The 19,316-nt window shown below is 40.2% G+C and overlaps 1 protein-coding gene across 3 annotated transcripts in view; it reads right to left on the bottom strand.

Annotated features, from left to right (window-relative positions):
• The window catches only part of YTHDC2 (YTH N6-methyladenosine RNA binding protein C2), a 55,672-nt gene that overhangs the window by 27,989 nt on the left and 8,367 nt on the right, over positions 1-19,316 (bottom strand). For all 3 annotated transcript variants that reach the window (XM_090038387.1, XM_090038389.1, XM_090038390.1), the window contains 7 exons: positions 17,802-17,958; positions 15,632-15,739; positions 14,246-14,394; positions 9,222-9,357; positions 8,644-8,770; positions 4,801-4,866; positions 132-310 (listed from right to left, as the gene is read on the bottom strand). In XM_090038387.1, coding sequence (XP_089894513.1) covers positions 132-310; positions 4,801-4,866; positions 8,644-8,770; positions 9,222-9,357; positions 14,246-14,394; positions 15,632-15,739; positions 17,802-17,958 — 922 coding nt within the window. The remainder of the gene's footprint in view (positions 1-131; positions 311-4,800; positions 4,867-8,643; positions 8,771-9,221; positions 9,358-14,245; positions 14,395-15,631; positions 15,740-17,801; positions 17,959-19,316) is intronic.

Genomic DNA, 19,316 nt, shown 5'->3' with positions numbered 1-19,316 from the left:
ATGCAAAGGATTGACATACAGTACAGCAGTTTATTTAGCTACTACTATTCAGATAAGGAAATGATGATCTGATACATCAGGAACACTATATCTGCACTATCCAAATTATAATAAAAGAAATATACAATTACCAGCATCACAACTATGACAGATGTTGTAAAGTAGGTGCATAATCAAGTCCAGATCCACTTTCTCATCATCAAAACTGTGATGGTATGCTTTCAGTAGTTCTCTGTCTTCTGCACTAAGGTCACCACCATTTGCCTGGACCAGGGAACTTTCATCCAGATTTCCAAACTCCAAGGAAGCACTAAAATATATACATCCAATCACATAAAAATAAACTTATTCCTCATGAAAAAGGGTGAAGTGGGTCTAAGAACACCATGCTTCCTTTACCTGTGAACTCAAACTCAGATAAAAGCTATCACTAGTTCTGGGTCTGAAGTCAATATGAAATATTAGCAATGGCATAGATAGTAACATTGCATTTTCACTGCCCTGTATAACTGAACATTAGCTTTAGTGATTCAAACTCCAGTCCACCAAACATGCAACTCTCATACCACACCTGTGTTTAAGATGTTTTAGTTTACTGTACTTAGAGTCTCATCTGAAAGTACCAACTATATCACCCACTTTAACCTGTTTATAGGAAAATGGTAGAAAGAACATACATGTATCAAAATTAATTCACATTGCTCCAGTTTTGGAATGGGTAATATATTAGTTTACCAGATACCATATGAATGATGGTAAAATTCTACAAAACAACATATGAGAAACTGAAAATTTTCTGTAATCAAAATATAATTTGTGAATGTTCTGGTGTACGTATTACTTTTCAGTACATAATGACACTAGTCCTAAGAAAAAAAAAATGACAGCCACACTTTCAAAGAATAATTCTGAAACTGTATTTTTTTTTTTAATTTCAACTAGCATACCTTCACATTTTGGAAGAACTGAAGTGATTGTCCTTGTGCATCGAGGCTTTGCCTATGCACAGATACTGTAGTTTTATCTATCCCTATTATGTATGTAGTTGTACCAGCCTAAGTGTTTTATCCTGGTATAGGAATTCCCATAGGGAAAGAAAATAAGTTATTATGGTAAGAAAGCAATTCCTCACCTTTCCAGGTATGTTATCCCACTTCCAATGCAAGACATGCTCCCTCTAACAGTAATTCTATGGAGCTCATAATCCCACTTGTAAATGCTACAGCATAATTTGGCGTTGCAATCCATAGTTTGAGAAACATTACTGTAATGCTTTATACTGGTTATACCAGTTTAACTATTTTGGTTGAAAAAACAACACCCGTAAACAAAATAATTAAGTCACTGTTTAATACTATTGACCAAGCCTACCCACTCCCAAATCACAGCCTTGGCATCACCAAATGAAATAAAATTTAAAGTTCTTAACCAAAAATGACTGTAAAACAGGAACCTACAAAATCTTTGAAAAAAGCCAAACTGTTCCTCTCCTGTAATTCAGGAACACTTCATTTAGTCGACTTAATCATTCTGGCAATGACACTGCCAAAGCATCGAACAAAATTTGTAGAACATATCTTGCCATCTGAATCTGTACTTCACTTAACCCTCCTTACTTAGTATTAGCTCTCCTTTACAAGTATCCTCTAATTATCTTTGATAAATGATCAAGAATTGTTTAAAATTCATATTCCATTTCACTAAAAGAATATATAATAATGATTATTTGGTGTTTTGACAATCACTGTTACTGACTAATAGCTTGCTTCCTAATCTTTGTTCATGCTTATTTGTATTATTAAAATGAACTGGTATTAATAATTGCACAGACACTTCCCATTTATGACCAAACTCTTATTTTCGTTTAAGTGAAACATTTTCACTGAGAAGCAACACATCAGAAAGCAAATGCAAGAATTGATAGCTGTGTAACTATTGATAGATGGCTAACTATACATTCTATTTTCTATTTAACTGTTATAATATTCTGTATTATTTAACTACTTCAGGGTTTGAGGATTTTCTGTACCTGAATGCCTAGCCCTCTTTTATCATCATAGTATTAATAGCATTTTACCCACAAAATAAACCAAATACAATTTGATTCTCTGTTTCCCTATACTCCTTTTTCTGCCTCTCTCATTCTGCAACATGTTAAACAAGATAATACCAAATTTCGAAAATTTAGAATGCATCACTCTTCCACCTCGCAAAACTGGGAATCACATAAGGAGGCTACGTAGTGGTTGTCTTCAATATGCCCATCTACTCAGAAGTTGTAATTTTAAAAAAATTGAGAGAAATACCCTAGAAAAACCATCATGGTTTTGTTTTGTTATTCCAAGCAGACAAAAGTCCTGTGGTTATTCTCTCAATGAGTTTTTGGAAGAATGAGAAGTAAACATCTATATACCATTTTTTTTACCCTTAAAATCCCATTTTTCCCCCCTCGCACGAAGAAAAGGTTGTGTCTGGTAGCTCAGCATTAGTTAAAAAAAGAAAGAAAACTCCTTGCAGGTAGAATTTTAATAGTCAAAGACTACATCTAAACAAATACAGAAATTAAAAATGCATTTTAGAAATAGCTCAGTCTAGATAAAACAGCATTATATTAAAACAATCAAAAACAATTTAAAATGCATTGTTGCAGGCTATCATGCATTACTTCCTTCTTAGTTTGTATGTAAATTTTGGCACTTATAAAACTGAGGACACTATCTAGTGCCAGGTAGTGTAGAAAATGCAATGCAAGTTTTCCAAAATCATTCTGCCAATGAATCTCAATGGTAACCTGAAACACACATCCCCATTATGCTCAGTTAATGGAATCAGACATGGGTAATTTTTTTCAATAAATCACTTGCAAGTTTTTTAAAGGTAAACCTGTGTTCACTATGGATTAGTATAGAAAAATCTATTTCCTCCTTAAAAACAAAATTCAGTGTTTTAGGAATGGAGTAGCTGTATTTTTCAGCATTTTCTGTCATTTTTCAATGAATCAGGAGCACCAGTAAATCTGAAGAATCAAAGAATAAGTCTTAATTGACAATCAGTAGATCAAATTCCAAATTCAAATTCCAAATGAATTTGATAAGGACATATACAACAGCAGTGGGTATGATATAAAAATCAGTATTAAGGAAATCCCATTAGAGGTATGGTGCAGTAAATAATGTAGCAAGTTTTTACTGATGAAATTCTATGTGGCTTAGTTTAACTTACTGCTATTTGCACTCTAGCCAAATGAGGTATGGATAGAAACTCTTGAAGGACTATTTCAGTATCCCTCTCTTCCCTAAGAGCTCTTTCCAATTCGTTTAAAAGCTCTTTTGGAGAAAATATTATCCTGTTCTAAAAAAAATAACCACATCTTCAGCAAACAATGCTTTCAATTGCATACAATTAAGTTTAGGGATGCCAAACTTTAGAATATTAAGTTTTACAGACAGAGTTAATTTTTTCCTTGCACCTGCTCTCCCCACTCTTAACTCCCTTGAAAGAGCATAATGGAATTGTCATACTTAGTTGAAGAAAAACGGGAAGTATTTACCTGGGCATGTCTTCTTAAACATTGCAAAAAGTGCCATACTGGGTCAGACCATAGATCCATCTAGCCCAGTATCCTGTATAGCACAGTACAGAGAATGGATGCTTAGAGGAAGTATTTATGCAGGGCCTATCCAGTTTGAGCTTCTACCCTGCCCCTCCTCCCTTACAGGTTCCAACTTTCAAAGGGCTATAAAGTTCTAATTTAGAGGTTGCACTCCTACTTAACATGTTTAAATAGCCAATGCTGAGCTGGTTTCTGTATTAATTTGTCCAAATCCTCTTTCAAAATATCTGGTTAAATGATCAGCTTCTACAAAACCTTGTGGCAATGAGTCTCACAAGGTAATTACAAATTATGTGAAAAAGAACTTAATTTCTCTCTTTTATAAATTAAAATGCTAAAGTTGTAATTCTTTCTCTAGCAGTGTCAAAATAATTCTGAGAGAAAGTATATTTCCTGAATGGCCTGAATTGGAACTTTTGAGGTTTTTTTATGTGACTGAACCGCTGGAATAATAAGAATGTCTTACAGGAATCTAAAGATCTCTTAAATGTTTTGAAGAGCAGCACTGGCTCTTTAATGATGACACTAGATAGCACTTTTTACAAGCACTTACTAAGGTATCTTAATATAGTTATAGGAACCTAGTCTTACATACAGTTTTACAGATCTTGGGCTTAATTTTCAAGCACTGAGGACAGGAGATTACTAGATTTTTCTGTAACACAACCCTCTGCTGAGAGATGAGATGCAAAGATATAATATAGTGTTCTAAAAACATTCTTACCATGCAAGTGGTAGAGTAAAGAGGCAAAAGGTCAATTTAAACAGGCAACCTCCCTGCCCCAGAGTAGAAGGGAAGGGACATCAGTTGTGATTGTAAAGAGTATTAGGAGAACTTGACCTAGTTATCCTGCTGTTTTGGCAGGAAAATAAAGCATTGCATGGCTTACAGTTTCAGGGTTCTTTATCAAAGTGCTAGAATCAGTCCTGGCCTCTACAAGGAGTTGACTCATTCATTGATAAAGTAATAGGTGTGATCAAGAACACAGAGAAATATTTGATTTCAATTATGTTAACTCTTACTTTTATTTTAGAAAGTCTGTTTTTAAAAAGAGAGAACCCAAAAGTTTTGAGCTAGATTTTTAAAGACAGAAAACCAAAAAGTATACTCCTTAAAACTTTACTAAGAATTAACAGGGACACTCACCATGTTCAATAACTGTTTTAGCAAAGCAGAGATACTTTACCTATAGGATTCCAGAAGGTCAACCACCTCAGTCTGTCCAAAGTGCTTAGCCCAATCCAAAGCCATCCTGAAATAATGACAGGTTTTTTTTACTATCTCTCATTTAGAACTATATGTGCCACCATGCTTTTGTATGTTCTTAATTACTGATTTAAGTATACCATTTTCCCCTCCATTTCTAGTGTCTCACAGGTTTCATAAATACTGTGTAGCTATTTCACATTTGCAAGTATATAAACTAGCACAATAATGAACATGTGTACAATGGATGCGCCCAGTATATACCGTATTTACTCAAATACAAGAGGAGGTTTTTTCCCTTCCAATCAGCAAGGGGAAAAGCTACACTGTCTAGCATTAAACTGCTCCCAAAAACAGCTTGTGCTCAGTAATGGAAACCAATTATGAAGTTGATTAAATACAGCCAACATAGAGCATAACTATAAAACACATGGCCCACATTGGGCAAACATGCTCATGGGACCCTCTCCTGCACTTTTGTTTTGTTTTGTTTTTTAGCCGTTAAGAAAAAAACCAAACAAACGAACAGGCAGGTGATCCCTCTATAGGGAAACAACCCCAGGCCTGGAGGTACTGAAATACCAAACCAGTACTAGGAGGGCGAGAGCCAGCCCTGATACCCTCCCCCTTGTTGCCAAAAATGCTTGAACTTAGCCAAAAGGCCGAGATGCTGATGGGAACCTATCACGTTTGTTTGTTTTTTAATTTTGGAAAATTTTACGTGTTCCAGGTCAACTTAGCCAGATCAGTTCTGAATCCATTTAAATTGTTCAAAAACCATATGAGGCCCTGCTACCGGCAAGTATCCTCCACCCCAGACTTTTCAGCTTGGGACTTCAGATACTTCCAAATCCTTTGGCAGGCATCCTACATGCAGGCCCAAGCCTAGAGGCTTGGGGTTTGGATGCTCCCAAGTTTTTCTTACCCTCAGCCATACAGCCGCAGGAGCAACCAAGGAAGGAGTCTCCCATTTCCATAAAGTCAGTGTGTAGCCAAGATCCTCTCACCGGAAGCTGGTCAATGGCAAACTAACTATGAGGCTCTCATAAGGTGTCCTGTCCACACTGGACAGGGGTGGACCCTCCACTACACAGCACCACTTTAAATGCATTTTGGCTTAGATATCAGACCAGTGTAGTGACTTGATCTTAGCCCACAAAAGGCTGAGAAGCTACCACAAAGATAAGTTAATGCAGCCCATCTGAATAAGATACATGGTTAGTACCCACTGAACGCAGTCCCCCTCAACGCTGACTCTTTTTCAAGGCAGTGAACCACTACACTGATATTTGGACTTCCTCTTCACTCCTGCAGCTGAGTTGCACCTTACTTGCTAATTTCCAATGATTCCCATCTCTTCATGAGCTTTAAATGTCTGGCAAACATCACCAAACAGGGCCCCAGACAGTTTACCCAGAATCCCTCTGTCAAACCCTCTCTCAGCCTGTCACCAATGATTAGCATGCCACCCACAAGATAGCAGATCAGGCTGCCCTACGCCTCACCCACACAATTTTTTGAAGATACCAGGACTCATGACAAGAACACCCTGTTCCAATTATGAGTGGGAAGCAAATTAACACATGGTTCCTTTGGGTGGGGAGGGTGGAGGTGCTATCAGGAGTACACACACCTACTGAGCAGTGCTGAGCTGTGGGATCACCATAGCTTGAAACACTGTTAACTCTGCTGGGGCCCAGCTCAATGAACAACATGGTGTATCATGAGCCTTTCTGCTTTGGAACAAAAGTGCTGCTTAAAAGTGAATTTTTGGAGTACCTGTGCTAAAACTTGAAGCGGTCTCAAAAGAGGTAAAACGCATCGATTCTGGATGAACTAAGTCTATGGGTATAAATTACTCCATGTATGTTTATTTCAAAGTTAGTGTCTTCAGATTTGCCCCTCACTGCCATGGGCTTAGGGAAAGCAGGGTCTGACAGTCAGGAAGGGTGGCAAGGGGCCTGCAGGAGGGGAGAAGGGGAAACAAAGGAAAAGATACCTAACCATCCTGCACCAATTTATTTCCACTGCTGTAGCAGTGAAAGAGAGACAAATTCAAGACAAACTGTCAGATTCTATACCTGGAATATTATATCAAAAGTATACATTTTCCATATACAGAACCTAATTATTGGGGGGAGTCATCTTCTATTCGGGTAAATACAGTAATACTTTCCCAAGTAAAAATGTCAGTTTCAGGCAGGAGAGAGTACAATTAAGTTGGGTAAAAAAACAACTGTTTCACTTTATTTCAGTTGAAAAAACAAGTCTACATAAAATACTGAGCAATACTTTGTACTTTTCCTTCACTATTGTTTATACTGAACTTTTAATAGTTCCAAAGTGACACACGTGTAGCACTCCCTCTCAGCTAATACATCCATATGTATAAAGGTTTGCTTTTTTAACTTAAAAGTCTTCCTGGGAAATTATGTTCATTATGTCCTTATAAAGCTAATGTTATTGGTCCCTTCCCCCTCTCCAACTGAAAAAAACAAAACTCTTTTGCAAGGTTTTTAACATAATCACCATAGCAACAGCTCCCACCATACTCCAATTCTTGCCTCTTTCTTTATTTTACAATGATCTACTATGGATTTTAAGTTAAATTTTCTAAACTAGTACAGAATGCATTTAAAGTCACAGAAGCTTGAAAAATTGATATTTTTCCATAATAGGTCTATTATTTACAGTGGCTGTAGTACAAGTTAGTCCTGAAACGAAAAAAAGGCCTTAAGAATAGAAAACATACTCTTTTCCGGCATGCTCATGCATCATTCATGAATGGCAAAGCATTTAGGGGATGATCTGAAGCTTAGGAGCCTTTCTATTGTCTTTATATTTGCTTTAATATGCATTAATCAGTGCCATTGACAAGAAAATAAGATGGTCTTATAATACATTTGAAAAGCAAAGATTTACATATAAACTTCCTGAAAATTGCATAGTTTTGACAGACATCAGGGCCAGAAGTGACCTTCCGAGATCACTGGGTCCAGCCCCCTGCCCAAGGGGCAGGAAGTCAGCTGGGATCAGATCACCCCAGCAAGATAAGCATCCAAGCATTTCTTAAAGGTATCCTGAGTAGGTTCCTGCACCACTTCTGTGGGGAGTCTATTCCAGCCTCTGGAGACTCAGACCGTAAAAAAGTTTTTCCTTATGTCCAATCTAAAATGGTCTTGGAGGAGTCTGTGACCGTTAGGTTGTCTTCCCTTGGGGTGCCCTGGTGAACAAAAGTTCCCCTCCAGATCCTGATGCACATCCCTTACATACTTATAGGCTGCTACCAAGTCACTTCTCCAGGCTGAAGAGTCCAATGCCTCCCAGCTTCTCTACGTAAGGCCTGTTCTCTTGACCTCTAATCATGTACATGGCTCTCCTCTGAACTCTCTCATGCTTCTCCACATCCTTTCTAAAGTGTGGAGCCCAAAATTGGATGCAGTAATCCAGCTGTGGCCTCACCAAGGCTGAGTAAAGTGGGAAAATGACTTTTTGGGTCTTGTTTGAGATGCATCAATAGATGCAAGCCAAAGTTTTATTTGCTTTGCCAGCTGTGGTATTGCATTGGTGGCTCATGCTCATCTTGCGGTCACGACCCCCCAAGTCTGTTTTGGTTGTGGTGCTAGTGAGTGCAGCTTTTGAAATTTGAAATGTAGGGAAAAGAGAGAAAGTAAAACAGAAAAGGATGATTGGTTTTAGCTTGTTAAGATTATTCACTAATATTACTACCAAGAATATTTTTTCTTTTAAAAAAAGGAAGTTATCTACTTAAAACATGTAAACAGAAATCTGTATTTTTAAAAAGTCCAATAAAATTTTTTACCAGCCATTGGATGATTTGCAGTGCACATTTGCTCCCATACCAACTAGCTGCTCTACTTGACTCAAGAAGCCTCTCCCTGAAGCAACCATTAGTGCAGTTGCACTGGTTTCACTGTGCCTATAATCAACTAGTAAGGAAAAAGAAAAAAAAGAAAAACCAATGAGTGTTCGTGCAAAAACATCTGAATAGTGTTACTGATTCCTCCAAATGTTCTATTTGACACCTTGCAAAATTCTACCAATACAAGAAGAAATTAAATTTTGGATGCAAAGTAAAATATTCATTCCCTCCTCCTTGTCAATCCTCATAAATTTAACATTGTATTATATAAATTGGCTCCACACAAATATGCACACTTCAAGACTGTGATGATAATTAATAGGAACACAATCCATCATTCCTGAAAATCTTAAGTCAAAAATTTTCCAACAAGTATTTTTATTTAAAAGTAATATTTAAGAAACTAGTAATGCCAAATCCACAGAATTTCTTTACTTGTTTCATAATTTTTCTTTTCTAAAAACTATGCAGCAGATCACATATGAAGAAAAAACAAGCTTACTAAAATAAAGACCTACCACTGACATTTTCAGTTAAAATAAGGTGAAACACCTGAGCAAAGGCATCAACATCTTTATGCAACCATATGTCAGAGAGACAGGAATCCATTTCTTTTATTAACCAAGGTTCAAGACAGTTCACATCTTTCTCAGTCTAAAATTTAAAAAAAAGTAAAGATATTAGATTTGAAAAATAACCTATACAAATCTTTTCTAAGAGCTGTTGTTCCTCTGACAATTTATATTATTTCCACACCTACGCTAAAGATAATTATTATTCCAATAGTGACACTCCACAATTCACCATGCTACCTGCCTCTAACACAATTCATCTAAAATACCCTTGTTTAAAAGGAATACTGTCCCAAAGAGTTCCAATTTACCTAGATAGCAATATTGTAAGTAAATTAAAAAAGATGATAATCAAGGGACAGTACAAAATATTAATATAAAAATTGATTTGTATTTGCATAGATTAGTTAGGACCGCCTTAAAAGTTAACATTTTACAGCTGCTGTCTACATTATTTCCATTAAGTATATTCTCTCAACAACTTAGGTGAAGTTAACATACTCAGTATAACATACACCAATAGCATAACTGGGGCAGGGGGAAGGAAGCATTCCTTGCCATTGTGATGGCTGCTTGCACTGCTGCAGGATCCAGCACTGCCCCAGGCATGGAGCTGCACTGCTACAACTCTGATGAACAGTAAAACTACTTAGCAGGCTTTGAGACAATTTCCTCCTTCCCCATGCAGGTGAGAACTTGCAAAGTATCCGGGGGTATACAGAGCTGCAGACAGGCAAAAAAATAAAGGGCTTGGATAGCAGGCTATAAGAGGAGTGGTTGAAGGAAACAGGCTTTCTCCGCTTGTGGAAAAGATGATTATAGAAGGGACATGACAGCAATCTTCAAATATCTGAAGGGAGATCAGCTTCAAATATGTAAGGAAGAGGGAGATCACCTTTTCATCTTGCTGCAGAGGAAAAGATGTGAACAAATGGCTTGAAGCTACAGCAAATAGTTTTAGATTGTCAGGAAAATTTTCTTCACTGATAGAACAGTGAGGCAGTGAAACAGACTACCTAGGAAAGTTGTGGACTCTCCATCACTTGAAGTCTTCGAAAAGAAACTGGACAAGCATTGGTCACAGATGGTTTAGGATGGTAATTTTTAACCAGGGTGTATACTTTTAGACCCTTTAAAGGGCACTGCAGGAAGTGACACGCTATCTGAACTGTTAGGTGTGCAAATGATTCACACCTTAAGCTTACAGGGGTCTGGATAGTCCTGGGATCAGGTGGGAGGGCCATGCACCCATAGGAGACCTTAAACACTAATGCTTATAGTATGGGGAACAAGCAGGAGGAACTTGTCCTCCTGCTTGCTAACACAAACCTGGACACAGTGGGGCTCACTGAAACCTGCTGGGATTCAACCCATGACCGGGTGGTAAACATCAAGGGATACAGACTGTTCAGACAGGATAGAACAGGGAGGAAAGGTGGGGGTGTGGTGCTCTACATCAAAGAGCAATACACATCCTCAACAAAGAGCATAGGGTCAGAGGAGGGGCAGACTGAATTACTCTGGGTTAAAATAAAAGGAGGTCGGGGGGGTGGGGTAAGGGACTTAACTGTGGGTGTCTACTATACTACTGACTACCCAACCAGGGGGAAGAGCCGGACCGGGAATTCTCAGGTCAACTTGCGGAGGCAGTTAGGTCAAGGGACATGGTCATCATGTGTGACCTAAATTGCCCGGACATCTGCTGGGAGGAGCAGTCAGCCAGGTCTGATCGCTCATGGAGGTTCCTAGCCAAGATACAGGACCTCCACCTAACCCAGGAGGTGCACAGTCCCACCAAGGGAAATGCCTTGCTGGACCTGGTCCTGGCCACAGGCAACAGCTTGGTGAGGGGACTGCAGGTTCTCGACCACCTGGGTGATAGCAATCATCGCCTACTAGAACTCACCATTCAGTGCAGGGGGTTAAAGGCCTGCAGCAAGGCAGAAGCCCTTGACTTCAGGAGGGCCAATTTCAATGAGTTAAGGAGATTAGTTGGGGAGGCACTGAGGTCCCGGCAGGTAGGGGAGTTGCGAGTCCAAGGTTAGTGGCTGTTCCTTAACGAGACGATCCTCCAAGCCCAGAGAGTGACAGTCCCAACACAAGCCAAAGGGGGCAAGAGTGCTCAAAAGCCCCCATGTCTCACCAAAGGCATTCAGGAACGTCTGAAAGCTAAAAAGGAGGTGTACACCCGATGGAAAGGACGGGCCAACATCAAGGAGGGCTATACTTCCATTGCTCGAGACTGCAGGGGGGCTGTCAGGAAGGCTAAGGCAGAGACAGAATTTAGACTAGTGACCAAGATCAAAGATTACAAGAAGTCCTTTTTTAAATGCATAGGGAGTAAAAAGAAAGCACCGGGTAACATAGGGCCCCTGCAGGACACACTTGGCAATCTGGTAGTTGCACCAGACAATAAAGCTGACCTCTTTAACAAATTCTTTGCCTCAATTTTTCTGAGCTGGGACCGGGACATCCCGCACACTGGGATTCCGGATGGACTCAGGAGGGGCACAGACAGGCCTAGGGTCAGAGAGGACCTAGTTAGGGAATTTGTGGTGGGATTGGACATGTTAAAATCAGCAGGTCCAGATGACCTCCACCCCAGGGTGCTGAGGGAATTGACAGAGGTCATTGCGGGACCCCTGGCATGGCTTTATGAGCGCTCATGGTGCTCTGGCCAGGTGCCAGAGGACTGGAAAAGGGTCAATGTGATCCCCATTTTCAAAAAGGGGAGAAGGAGGACCTGAGAAACTATAGGCCCATTAACTCGGTCCTGGGGAAGCGCTTTGAGAAAATTATCCAGGAGCATATCTTCGAGGGACCAGCAGGGGAGATTATGCTTACGGACAACCAACATGGGTTAATTAGGGGCTGGTCCTGTCAGACCAACCTGGTTGCCTTCTACAACCAGGTCACAAAATTCTTGGACAAAGGCATTGCAGTGGACATAGTCTTTCTGGACTTTAGGAAGACCTTTGACACTGTCTCTCACCCCATTCTCATTAAAAAATTAGGCGACTGTGGCATCGGTGCCTACACAGTCAGATGGGTCGCAAATTGGCTGGAGGGCTGCACCCAGAGAGTGGTGGTGGATGGGTCTTTTTCGACCTGGAGGGATGTAGGCAGTGGGGTCCCCCAGGGCTCAGTCCTTAGGCCTGCACTGCTTAACATCTTCATCAGCGACTTGGACAAGGGGGTGAAAAGCACCTTGTTCAAATTCATGGATGACACTAAGATGAGGGGAGAGGTGGGCATGACAGAAGGGAGGGACAGGCTACAACTAGATCTGGACAGGATACAGGGGTGGGCGGATAAGAATATGATGGGATTCAATACTGACAAGTGCAAAGTACTGCACCTAGGAAGAAAGAACCAGCAGCATACCTATAGGTTGAGAAACTCCCTTCTTGTCAGCACAGAGGCAGAAAAGGATCTTGGAGTCATTATTGATTCCAAGATGAACGTGGGCCGCCAATGTGAGGACAAGGTCAGTAAGGCCAACTGCACCTTGTCATACATCCACAAATGCATCATGAGCAGGTCTAAGGAGGTGATCCTCCCCCTCTATGCGACATTGGTCAGGCTGCAGTTGGAGTACTTCATCCAGTTCTGGGCACCGCACTTCAGGAGGGATGTGGACAGCATCGAGAGGGTCCAGAGGAGGGCCACTCACATGGTCAGGGGCAGCAGGACAGGCCCTAAAAGAAGAGACTATGGGACTTGAACCTGTTCAGCCTCCACAAGAGGAAGCTGAGAGGGGATCTGGTGGCCATCTATAAACTTACCAGGGAGGACCAGCATGGAACGGGAGAGACCCTGTTCCCCCGAGCACTACCAGGAGTAACTATGAATAACAGCCACAAGTTGACTGAGAGTAGGTTCAGGCTAGACATCAGGAAGCACTACTTCACAGTAAGGGCGGCTAGGATCTGGAACCAACTTCCAAGGGAAGTGGTGCTCACTCCTACTTTGGGGGTCTTCTAAAGGAAGCTAGATAAATCATCTAGCCAGGGTCATTTGATCCCAGCATTCTTTCCTGCCCATGGCAGGGGGTCAGACTTGATCATCTGCTCAGGTCTCTTCCAACCCTACCACTATGAAACTTAGATATTTCAAATAGGAATCCATAGTGTTAAAAACATTCTGACCTGTTGTGGTCTTTTTTGAGTTCTTTGCAGAAGAAAAATTGCTCTTTTTTTTTCTATAGTCAAAAAAACAAGTGAAAACAAAGAGCTGGCCTTTTCTGAGTCTATCCAGGGGTATCTCGAGTCTAAACAGGTTGAGAATCACTGATCTGGAGTAACTATGTCTATGTGCTACTGTGGGTAGTTTCCATGCTTCCTGGTCACACGTGCCCAGGAAGGAATTTTTTCCCCTCCTGTTGCAACATGTCAGGGGTTTTACATGCCTTCCCAGAAGCACTGGGTGTTGCCTGCAGCCAAGGCTGGAGATTTTCATTTGGGTGTGCCAATGCTCCTGCTTGGACTAAAACTCAAAGGTTCCTGGCTAGAGGGCCTTGCCCCTCCACTAAGAGTCAGACCAATCACTGTATTTGGGATCAGGAAGGAATATTATCGCATGGTCACGCTGGTACGGACTATGGAAGTTTGTCTTCCTCTGTAGTGAGGGCCATAGCCCCGTGCCTTTCTCTCTCAAACCTGCTTTTGCAACCCTTGCAGCAGCAGGGCACTGACTACTGTTGTTCCCTGCTTTAACTGTATCAGGTTAGGGAACTATGTCTTGTAGATGTGTGACAGGCTTGATTGTGTAGCTTTACTAATAGGTTAGATAAGGTTTTGTGTGGGTTGGTTTGGTAAGGGATAATCCTGCCTCAGGTAGGGGGTTGGACTTGGTGACCACCAGAGGTCCCTTCTGTGATTTCTATGATTAACAAAATTACTTTTCTATGAGAGACAACATATTAACACACAGTATATATGAAACAAATTCTGAGACAACGGAAAACATACCAGCTGACTGAATACTGTGTCACCACCATCATCCAACAGGTCATATTCTTCAGCCACACTTGGGACAGATCTTTGTCTTTGAGCTTCTGGTTTACTACTACTGTCTTGAGCAGAATACCATTCCGTGAGGGTTGTTTGCTGTTTCTCTTCTAAAACATTTATGATTTCAGTAAAACATAAATGCAGTTATATTCTATTATCTAGACATTTAATTTACAGAAGTTAAGGCTTATATTATGGGAAATTTACCATACATCTCTCTTGAATTATAAAGTATGAGTGGTAAGGTTTTGTCTGTATCACCCATTGGTTAAAACACTAGCTATACTTCAACTGAACTATAATGATAAATAAAGAGCTTCTAAGATGCATAACTGCAAGCCTTCTCACAGAGCAAGGCCCAAAGTCACCAAATACAGAAGGTTCAAACCGGCAAATAATCAGCACTCCTAACAGACTGCAACAGAAGGGGAATTCAAGTAAATACTACAGAACTGGACCATATTTATTTCTTCTCTATAAGCAGAAACATTTTGAAATGATCAAGTAAGAAGAACAGACTAGTTTCTGGGCTGACCACCATTATGGAAGCCACTATGGCCACCATTATAGAAGCCATAACACTGATTGTTGATGTGGAACAACTCCCACATTTCTTAGAGGGAGCAATAGCCAATACTCCTAAGAAATGTGGGAGTTGTTCCACATCAACAACAATCAGTGTTCTACAGCTAAGCTGAGCAACAAGAACAATGTTTACTGCACAAATGACACTTTGATACAAGCCAGTGCTTAGGATTTAGGATGTTTTGCTTATAGTTTGTACATTTTTTTTTAACTGAAAGGAAAGGAACTAAAATGTCCTTTACTTGACAGGACATACATGTCTACTTAGGCTAAATACAGTTTTTAAATTGGTTAATATTTATTACAATAATTTTAAAATAATATCTTCATTGGAGAAAGCAAACAAAAATAGTACAACAACAGTCACTGATTCTCTGCAATGTAAACAAATGCTATTATGCTACATATCTGTTCCCAGAGGAAAACATTAATGCAACTTCTGATACTACCTTGTGAACAGCTAGAAGGCAACAAGTTTTAATGCTGCCCCCTTAGAAAAAGATACCCATCAAAATTCACCAGAAGATAAAGTACATACATAAAACAATAAAGTACATACATAAAACACAGCAGATCAAGTTATTTCTTCTTTTTTTATAAATATTACTTAAGATCATGAAACACTTAGAGCCTGAAGATGCAAGTATTTACAAATACATTAAGAATTACTTAACAAAAATATTTAACACATTTAACTACTCAACCACAGTTGCAATCCTACGTTTCCTTTTCCCCTGACAAATAAGTGAGTCTACTAACCTCGCTGTTTTTCTTTTTTGTATTTCACCATTTCTTTATTTGTATATCCAGTACTTCGTAAAATGTCTTCTAAAAACATCTCCTTAACCTCAAATGGCCTTCCTTGTACTGAAAAAATAAATATTTTATTTATTTGCTTTTTCTCCATTAGTTACTGTAACAAAGATCAATGTGTTTAATGCACAAAATTAACGCATGTTCTAGCCTACAAAAGAAAACAATTTTCACAACATTCCAGAGACTTGTTAAAGAACCAAAATGCAAAAAGCTCCTTATGGCAAAAGATACTATGGAGTAATGGAATGGAATGGAATGGAATGTATGTAAGATTTTTAACAAATTTCAGGGGGTACTTTTGCCTGGTTAATGTCTTCAACTTTATGGAAAGGTAACTGGATACAGTGTATGAGCAGAAAGTTGTTCTTTACAGTTTTATGAAAATGAAAACAAACTATTTTTGTTCTGTCCAATTATGCAAATTAGCCCATTGTTAATTACAAACACATGATTAATATATGGTTTACTAGCAAACTGCCCATCATGAATGACAGGGCAGGGGGAAGAGGAGGCAGGTGGGGAAAGAGCACCACCACCCAGTACCCGACAGTGGCTCTGCTCCGCCTCCAGCCCCATGTGCCCCACACCCACCACTCCTATCTGCCTGCAAAGGGGTGTGTGGCCACCCCTCGGATGTGGCGGTGAGGCTGGAGCAGAGCAGGCAGGAGGGGAGCCTGAGGCCAGGGCTGTGCTGCCAGCACCTCACACCACCACCACCTCCAAGAACCAGGGCTGGGGGAAGGAGGCGGGGGGCAGCAGCGCTGCTGGCTTCAGCCCCCCACTCCAATCCCTCAGTCCCGCTCCATCCCCACCATCTGCCTCTAAGGAGCAGGGCGATGGGGGGGAGGAGGAAAAGAGGTGAGCACCAGTGGATTTGCCCCCCACTCGGGCGTCTCAGTCCCCACCCTTACAGGGGTACTCCGTCGTGTCTGTCTGTCTGTGCAGAACACTCCGTTTGGTTGTTTCAGTCAGCATTGTGATTGGCTACAGAGACAACCAATCAGAGTGCGAATGAAATGTTAGGGACAGACAGACAGACACAGTGAGTATTATATTACATTAGAATGGTAGGTCTTCGAAAAAATAGTAAAAAAAGAGAAATATAACTAATTAGCCTGGACTCGCATGTGATCTTACCAGATGGCCAGTTCTGAAGTATCTTAAATCAAGTCTGTCCAATTCAAAGGCTTAATTTGGTAACGCTCCTTTTATTGCTTCAGTTGCTACTGCTAGCGTCTCTGGGCTCCCCATCCTCCTTTGGCACCTGGAAGCAGGGTAGCCCACAGCTCAGGGTGCCACTCTGCACTGAGAAGGGCCCCTACATGGTGTGGCAAAGAGTACCGGGGGCCCATGTGGTTACCCCCCACTCTGAAGTTGGACATCCCTATGTTAAATGAAAGTGATGATATATATGAAGCACCATCCTTCTGTCCTAGCTGAAAAGGCCTAGGACCAGAGGCAGATCTATGGGATTGTTTATTGAGATGAGCAGGGCTTAACACCAGAAATGACCTGACCATGCAAGAACTAGGAGGATCATCAGGACTGATCCTGGTCTCACCTTGCCGAGTACCCACATAATAATACACATAGGCAGGAAAGGGCATATGGGAGGATCCTGGACCATACGGTTTCTTGCCCAGGCAGCAAATGATCTATATATGGACCATTTCCCTGGAATGTGAAACTCATTACTGAACAAGGTGAGGAAAAGCAGGGCCACAGCATGATCTGTGGATACTGGGAAAGCTAAAGAAAAAGTTTCAAAAGCTTCTGTGCTAAAAGCACTTGTATACCCATAGGGAGGACAAATATTGACAATGACTGAAAAGAAAATGTAGAAATACTCTTGGTAATATGAGTTCACTTTTCCAAAACAGTAGCAACAAGCATTTTAAGGACAGCATGTAAGCACAGTTTTAACTTGGATTAATTTAACTCAGTAGTTTTGTGGGGGGGGGGGGGGGGGGGGGGGGGGGGGGGGGGGGGTTTGGGCAGGGGGCTCTTATTCAAAATTATTTGTTAGTTTCATAAGAAAGATATCAATTAAGGATAAGTTAAAAAGCCTTAAATCTGAATCACTTATTAGTTATATATATGAATCTCTACTTACTGTGAATTACTGGGCAACTTCCAAAATATCTGATAAATAGATTCACATCTAGGGCAGCACTAGATAGAATCAGTTTCAAATTTGCTTGTTTTTGCAATATGTCTCTGAGTTTTATTAACAAGAAATCACTAAATCTATCCCTCTCATGTAATTCATCCTATAACAAGCAGAAAAAGAAAACACGTAAAAATCATTACTCCACAATCACAGCCATTAAGAAAACTTATCCTGTCACAGCACAATTTGGAACAGTGAAGCATAAGACAGAAATAGCTTGATTTTTGGATTCTGAGTGAATTTTCAGACTATTACAAAAAACAAACACACACAAAAACTAAAAACTAAACAAAAATGTTACAACATTAAAAAATAAAGTAATTGATACTTGAGCCAATCCAGAAGTCATTGAGGCAATACAGAACCCCTGCCCCCACCCATGTCATTTTAAATAAAGGCCATTTTCAAAGTTAAATGGCATGGACCCTAACTGCAAAAACAAATCACACCATGGTACTTTTCACACAGGATATTGGGACCCCTTTAGCATTCAGGTAAAGGTACGAAAGGAGAGACTGTCTTGCAACTGCGGAACTGGTCAACTGACAGGGCTCCTAGCTGCAGGGGGTCCTACTACACATGCAACTTAAAGCTGCATAGCCACCAGTTATAAACTTAATACACATTTGTGTCTAACTTTATAGCAAGTTGGACCTTTTTTTGGCATAAGTACTTTACACATGTAAAGCTGGTCTCAGTTAACTGCATAATACCTGCAATGGGTAGAGGGGATCTTAGCTGTAGGCAACTGGCTGGAGATTTATCTTACGCATTTTTTTTTAAATAGAAGTCAAGTAACTCAAGCATCAAGCTGTACAGATAGCTACCTTTTATATGAACAAAGGGTTGCATAGTGGTTACCTTGTCCTCCTCTTGTTTGTTATAGCAATTTACAGATGTTGGTTTAGATGGTAAACTCTTTAGAACAGGGATCTATCTGTACTTCTTTACTATGCTCAGCATTCTGAGACCCTAGTTGCCACCCTGGACCATTAATTTTGCTGCTGCTTCTGCTAAAACCCACTCCAGATAAGGGAGGCAAATAAAGCAAAACCTTGGATTTAAGACTTGACAGTTCTCCTACTTTTTCTATTCGTGTAAGCAAATAATCTACTAAAACTGCCATGACTCAAGTAATATTCTCTGAAGTAACTAAAATACTAATCTTCCAACGTTCTAAACATTTTGAGCCTGATGCAGCCACTTTAAATACACACTGCACTGCAAATATATGATTCTTCACACACAGACTCAAATGCTTAAGGACTACATGTGATTATGAAACTTGCAAGATCAAGACTCTCAGTACTTTGCCTAAGTAAATGAAAGTCTTAACAAAAAAATGAAACTCACCCTCCAATATTTCCATGAGATGTTTTAAGACCCAATCTAGTTGGTTCTAAAGATGTTACAAATCATTTAAGGCTGTAATCTTAGCAATTTTAATAGTCTAAAAAA

Source organism: Crocodylus siamensis, chromosome 3 (assembly GCF_052110815.1).
Source record: "Crocodylus siamensis isolate JL-2025a chromosome 3, ASM5211081v1, whole genome shotgun sequence".
NCBI lineage: Eukaryota > Metazoa > Chordata > Crocodylia > Crocodylidae > Crocodylus > Crocodylus siamensis.
This window is presented reverse-complemented; position numbering and strand designations above follow the sequence as displayed.